Raw genomic sequence first — 7,214 nt, forward strand, 5'->3', positions numbered from 1 at the left:
TTAAAGGATTAGTTCACTTCAGAATTAAAATGTCCTGATCATTTATTCAGCCCCATGTCATCTAAGATGTTTATGTCTTTCTTTCTTCAGTCAAAAAGAAATTAAGGTTTTTTGTCCATATAGTGGACTTCAATGGTTTACCAACGGGTTGAAGGTCCAAATTGCAGTTTCAGTTCAGCTTCAAAGGGCTCTACACGATCCCAGCAGAGGAATAAGGGTCTTATCTAGTGAGACAATCAGTCATTTCCTAAAAAAATAAAATTTTTATAGTTTTTAACCACAAATCCAGCATTAGCGTCAGCTGACTCCCAGGTGACTCATGTCTACCTATAGGAATACGACACCTGCATCCATATATAAGCTTCTCAGTATTATCAGCAGCTATTGCATTTCTCAGGAGCTAATTACCCTCCTCCATCCCCAGCTCCTCCTCTCTTAAGTTAGGATTGGCCTTATGATTCCCCTGAATCAAACTAATTCTTGAAATATGTGAACATGTTAAATTATTGACATTAATTATATCTGCATATGTTGGTTCTGTTCTGTTTACCCTAAGGGTGGTTATTGCTGCTCTGCATTGATGCGCATGGAGTTCTTGCCCAGAACAGAACCATACCGCCAATACAAACTCTATGCAATTATCAACCATATTTGACGATAGTGGTCCTGACAGAAATGCTCATCTTACACTTGCTCTGCAATGCGGCACGCATTTCGTAATCACGTTGGAAAGGCATGACGTAGGTGTAAGTACCAAGCATGTGTTTACAAAGCGAACGTGCAAAGACTAAGTCAAACGGCCTTTGCAAAAAAGGTAAAACAAAGATGTCAGAAGGTTTTGAAGTTAGAGGAGAAAATGAGATTTTTGCCTACTGCTGTACTTCCGCCTACGTCATGCATGACCTTTCCAACATGATTATGTAATACAAGGAACATTGCAGAGCTAGTGCAAGATGAGTATTTGTGGTTAAAAAGTATATATATATTTATTTATTTATTTATTTATTTTTTAGAAAGTTACCGATCGTTTCCTACATAAGACACTTATTCCTCATCTGGGATCATGTAGAGCCCTTTGAAGCTGCAATGAAACTGCAGTTTGGACCTTCAACCCATTGGTAACTGCTGAAGTCCACTATATGGAGAAAACTATTGGAATGTTTTCCTCAAAAACCTTAATTTCTTTTCGACTGAAGAAAGAAAGACATGAACATTTTCGATGACACAGGGTTTAGTAAATTATCAAGACATTTTAATTCTGAATTGAAATAATCCTTTAAATTCGGTTTTTATTGTTGTAATGTCTCCTATGTTCACCACGGCTGCATTAATTTAATCACAATACAGTAAAACAGTTGCATTGTATAAAGTTATTTTAATATATTTTAAAATGTAATTTATTTTAGAAGTCATTACTCCAGTCTTCAGTCACATGATCCTTTAGAAATCATTTTAATATGCTGATTTGGTGCTCAAGAGCATTTCTTATTATTATCAATATTGAAAACAGATGTGCTACTTAATATTTTGTGAAAACGATACATTTTTCTTTGATCAATCATAAAGTTCTAAAGAACAGCATTTGAATTTAAATAGAAATCTTCATTACAAATGAAGGCTTCAGATGCAAAAGCCTCTAAGTGTCATCTGAAATTTTCTTTTAAAATGAGCATTTTTATCAAACTTGTATGTTTAGGTTCAGTAATTTCACTTTAATGGCAATTAATAGGTCATTTTCATTGCCATTAAAGTGAAATAACTGATCATAAACATACAAGCTTGATATAAATGCTCATTTTAGAAGAAAATTTCAGAGGCTTTTGCATCTGAAGTCTTCAAATGTCTTTACTGTAACTTTTGACCAATTTAATGTACTCTAAAAGTAAAAATCTCACTGACCCCATATTTTTTTATGTATGCATATGCTATATTTGCTTGTTTGTGTGTATTTTTTAACATTTAATTTTTACAAATGATCTAATCCAATGATATACAACTTTAGGTGTTGCATAAATACTTTTTGGAGCCACTGTATCTTGCACTTTGTATTGCAAACTTGTATTTTTATATAATATAAAAACCTTACATTTTCATATGATCTAAATGAGCTGGTTTGGCTTCCTAATACACCCTTCATCCTTCACAGCATAGAGAGAAAAGGTGCAGGAAGAGTGTAGTGAAGTAATTGGCCATTATACTTTATTCTCTCAGGGATTGGATTGACAGAATTATATGAACATACTCTTCCTGAACTTTCACTGGAACATTGTGAAAATCAAGACATGTTTTAGAAATGATGTCATCAACTCTGTTGTGTTGGTATAAATCCTGTTGCTCTTTCAGTCACTCTCAGCCTGAGAAATGTGACATTTAATAAGCCGCAAAACTGGCCGGGCCAAGCTGGGTTACGCATGGGTCAGTGTGAATCGCTTTGATGATGCACTTTGATTCTTTAATTTCGAAATCCGTCACTCGGCTGTCATTTGCAGTGATTAGTAACAACAAAAAGCTCTGCCTTATTCTACAGTGAAAAGCCTTCTCTGTGTGTGTAAGATTCATATCTCTGTGGGGCTCCTCCCACTCCTGCCGAGTCAAGTAAATACAGTCCTCGCCAAAGAACGGCTGAGGAAATGCCAATGTGGCCCACACCAAAGGTTACCCTGTCGGCTTCTCTTAATTGGATCAGCTATCAAGAGCCGTGATGCCCTTTGATTCCCATTCACAGCTGGACTTCAGTAGTTGCATTTAATTCAAAGAGATCTCACTGGACGCCATTGAGCGATGATACCTCGTTTGCTTAATGCGCAACTCAAATTCAGAGCAGAAACTGATCAAAAACGGATTTCTGCTGGTTATGAATTGCTTCGCATTGTTTATGGGCTTTCAGTCAGGGTCTCTTCTTATCAGTAGATTCAGATAAACGGTTTTAAAGGTAATAAAAGATTGTAAGCTGTCCTTCCACTCAAGGTTGGAGAGAACATGCAGGTGAACTGCTGTATTGATGGACCTGATCTTTTTATCAAACAGACTTACATGGGCAAATACATCGAGCTGAAACATGTGCTTGCATCACAAAAGGGCTAATCAGCCACCTAACAAAGATGGATTTGATTTAGAAGTCTCAGAGACCATAATTACAAAGAAACTGCTTGACTTTGTCACTCTTTCCCAAGTGATTTATGCCATTTAAGTTTTGAAACCTTTGAAAAAATTAAATACGCAGTCTTTGTTTATAGAGAAACGGGCCAAGGTACTGTTTGTGAACGGAATTTAGCTTGACACTTCAAAGAAAACACTATGTATTGCAATAAAATTTTGTCAAAAGCTGGCCAGCCCCATGTTGCCCCACAGAACTGGTGAGTGATAATATATCAGATGTTGCTGGATGGGAAATTCATCACCCAGTGTGAAACTCTGAATTACATAGACCTTCCACCCCACTGTAATTCTGATATTAAACATTGTTCTGGGTTTTATCTGCTAGTAATATAGTCTAAGATAATAATCTTTGCAATACATTAAATGTCGAGAGACAGGTTGCCTAAAAAGGCCTGAATTTACATTATCTCAAGATTAAGCTCAATGAATCAGATGTAAGCATGAGATGAATGCTAATGATATCTTGTTCTCTGGAGAGAGAAGATTCAAGATATATGCAGTGCAAATCCACGAAAAAGATCCACAGCATCACAATTAAGATTAAACACATAATTACCAATGTGGCCAGTGAAGTATAAATGATCAGAAACATCAGAGAACATTTCTTATGTTCTGTCTGTTCTTTCTCCTAAATATATGTTTAACTTAAAATATCATTTTTGAAATAGGATTTTGCTCAGTGTCATTAATCAGTGCAAATAAATATTCAAATTTGAATATCAGATGTTATTAAATTATTTATAAATGTTAAATAATCAAATTAATGTATTAAAATTAATGTTAAACATCAAAATTACTGAGACTGAATCAAAAATGCTGCAGAAGGGTACAGAATTTAGAGCCTCAAGATTGATTAAATCTATAAATGTTGCTAACATGTGCTGGAAACTCTAATCTATGAGAGGTACACTTGCGAGGTGGAGCCCAAAGACTAATTTTGTGTCTTATGATTTATTGCTTTGCCCTTTGTTGATATCTAAAACTTTTATTTGAGTTTTGCAGTTGCTGAAACAGCCTATGTTAACCCTGGAAATGAGCTCTGTTGGTGAAAGTAAAAATTCTGTGATCAAGGGCATCTGTTGTGATCTCATCAGTCGCTTTCCTGGTGTTTCCTCCAGTTTCAATTCTCTGATGTTGAATGTTACAACAACAACAAAAAAAAACTCATTTTGTGTGGTTTAGGGAATTAATACTTCTGAGAGTCTTTCTGTTATGTGAAAATAAAATATGTACCACCGGCTATTTGCATCCCTGCAGGTAGAAATGCATCAGTCCAAGTAAACAAGGGTCCTGTTGATATTAGTTATGTTCTGTTTTACATACATTATAGAAATATCTATTATTTGCAAGTGCTTAATAGACTACTTATGCTAAATAAAATGTTAATTTACATAAACATGACATTCAGATCTTGGTTAAATGTTAGCAAATAACACATGCCATTATAATTATCAAAGAAACAACATACAGTAAGTGGTCTTAAAAGTTTTGCAGCCCATCCTCAACCTAACCACAGGCTCTACTCTTCACCACAATGGTAACCCTACAAAAGTAACCGCCTGTAAATCCCAACATAACACAACACTAAACACTAACTTATGTCTATCTATGTTAATCTTGTACAAAAACACACAAAATAACACTTAATTTCAACATTTATTTATACAGTCTGACGCAAAGCAGGCTGGGAATTAGAAATCTGCTGCAACTCAACTCAGCTCAATCATATTACAGGGTTAGTTCACCCAAAAATGAAAATAATGTAATTTATTACTCACCCTCATGTCGTTCTACACCCGTAAGACCTCCATTCATCTTCAGAACACAAATTAAGTTATTTTTAATGAAATCCGATGGCACAGTGAGGCCTCTATTTCCAGCCGAACCTCTCAAGATCCATAAAGGTACTCAAAACATATTTAAATCAGTTCATGTGAGTTCAGTGGTTCTATCTTAAAATTACAAAGAATACTTTTTGTGCGCCAAAAAACTAATAACGATTCTTGGAAGCTTTACGAATCTTTTGTTTCGAATCAGTTGTTCGGAGTGCCAAAGTCACGTGACTTCAGCAGTTTGGCAGTTTGATACGCGATCCGAATCACTAATTCGAAACAAAAGATTTGTAAAGCTTCGAAGCAGTGTTTTGAAATCGACCATCACTAGATATTGTTGAAAAGTCGTTATTTTGTTTTTTTTGGCGCATAAAAAATATTCTTGTCGCTTTATAATACTAAGGTAGAACTATTACTGTTTTGAGTTAATTTCTGGTTCTTGAGAGGTTCGGTGACATTGCTAGAAATAGAGGCCTCACTGAGCCATCGGATTTCATTAAAAATATCTTAACTTGTGTTCCGAAGATGAACGAAGGTCTTATGGGTGTAGAACGACATGAGGTAATAAATGACATTATTTTCATTTTTGGATGAACTAACCCTTTAGGTTCAGCTTACTACAATGAAATTTTGAGTTCACGCAACTTTCATTATTATTTGAGTGAAACAAACTCATTTCTTTTAACTAATTTCAATTTTCGGTTTTTACAGTAAACACCTAATGTATTTGTCAGTTCTATGTGTTCTGAATCGCAAGTTGGCAGAATGGTTCATCATGCAGCACAACACTCATGTATCTGTGTACGGCTGATGGGTCTTTTTAAGAATGCTTCCGTGCTTTGTTGCATGATTGATTGGTTTGCTTTCTTCCTCTGATCAATATAAATAACTTGAATCTAAAGTCAAGAGAAAATGCAAAGCAAATGGATTACTTTGTCAAGTGGATTGTTTCTGTGGCACAGTTCTAATCAAATTACAGTTGATAGTGATGGATAGGGCTTATGATGAGCTGGAGTAAAACAAGCACAAAACTATACTGCACTCACGCACGGACCCACCCACACAAACTACTGTATTTGAGGACTGTCTTACGATTTTGACATAGGATGCGAGAGTTTGAAAGATATTGTCATGCAGAGCCAGACTTGTGAAACTTGCAGACCTGATCAATTCAATCTCTGTAAAGTACAATCCACCCACAATTCAAGAATAATGGAAAGCCTTTTCCATTTAGACCTTTTATAAACAAATCCCTCCACTGTACATGGTTGAAGTTTCAGCTGGAGTGCAAGACGCACATAATAATTAATGCAGAGGCGTGTGGGTTAAACAATGCAATGCTACATTCATAAAATAACCTCATATTCTTGCAATACTCATTAAGGTAATTAGGAGGCAGCGTGATCCTACCTTGAACTCCTCCAGGATTTTATAAGTCTTCCCTTTGTATTCACAGAAGTTTTTGACCTCCTTGCATTCGGGGCAGCACCCGTTGTGTTCCACCTTGGTGCACTTTGGGTGTATTTTAGGGCACTCGGGTTGGTCACAGACAGGTCCGTCCTCCGTGCACACACACGGGCAGTTCGAGTGGCCCGGGAAGAAACGTTCCCCGAGCTTGTACACGAAGCCACTGTCATCCACGCAGCCTTTCCCTCGGTAGTCATCGAAAATGATGTCATTGTTGGCAGTTCTCTCGGCCTCGTCCGCGGCGGGATAGTCCTCAGGGCCGACAGAAGCCGGCGAGACAGCGGCGTTCACGGCAAGCAGCACGACGCAAATCGCCGGGAGAAAAGGGCCCATCCTTTGCCGCGGCAGTCTTGACGCATTCAAGGAGAGTGTCTCAGGTTCCTTAAGTTGTAAGTCTCCATGCTGCAAATATGACACTGAAAGAAATGTAAACAACCCGTAGCTTGATAACTGGACATGCGTTAATGATCATATGATACAGTTTACTGAGGAAAGTAACATCGTATAGGGATGAATGGGGAGTGTTGTAACAAAGTTTTAACCTGATTTTTTTTTTTTTTTTTTTTTTTTTTGGCACTATGTGTTTCAAACCGCATTTATCTGCTACAGAGTACTTTTGGAAATGTATGACTTAAACCTAAACTGTATAAATTAGTGCCAGGTACATAGAGTTCTGTCATATTAATATGAGTTGTAACACCAATTGAATTGTTTAGTGTGAATTTGTTGTGGTAGTCAAATATATTGGTTCCATAC

General features: G+C 36.6%; 1 protein-coding gene across 1 annotated transcript in view; it reads right to left on the reverse strand.

The window, feature by feature from the left end:
* Positions 1-6,791, reverse strand: part of vwc2l (von Willebrand factor C domain containing 2 like) — a 36,455-nt gene extending 29,664 nt beyond the window's left edge. Inside the window, exon 1 of the mRNA XM_067410683.1 lies at positions 6,402-6,791. Within this exon, the coding sequence (XP_067266784.1) occupies positions 6,402-6,791 (390 nt within the window). The remainder of the gene's footprint in view (positions 1-6,401) is intronic.
* Positions 6,792-7,214: the final 423 nt, after the last annotated feature.

This window comes from Chanodichthys erythropterus, chromosome 14 (assembly GCF_024489055.1).
Source record: "Chanodichthys erythropterus isolate Z2021 chromosome 14, ASM2448905v1, whole genome shotgun sequence".
Classification (NCBI taxonomy): Eukaryota; Metazoa; Chordata; class Actinopteri; order Cypriniformes; family Xenocyprididae; genus Chanodichthys; species Chanodichthys erythropterus.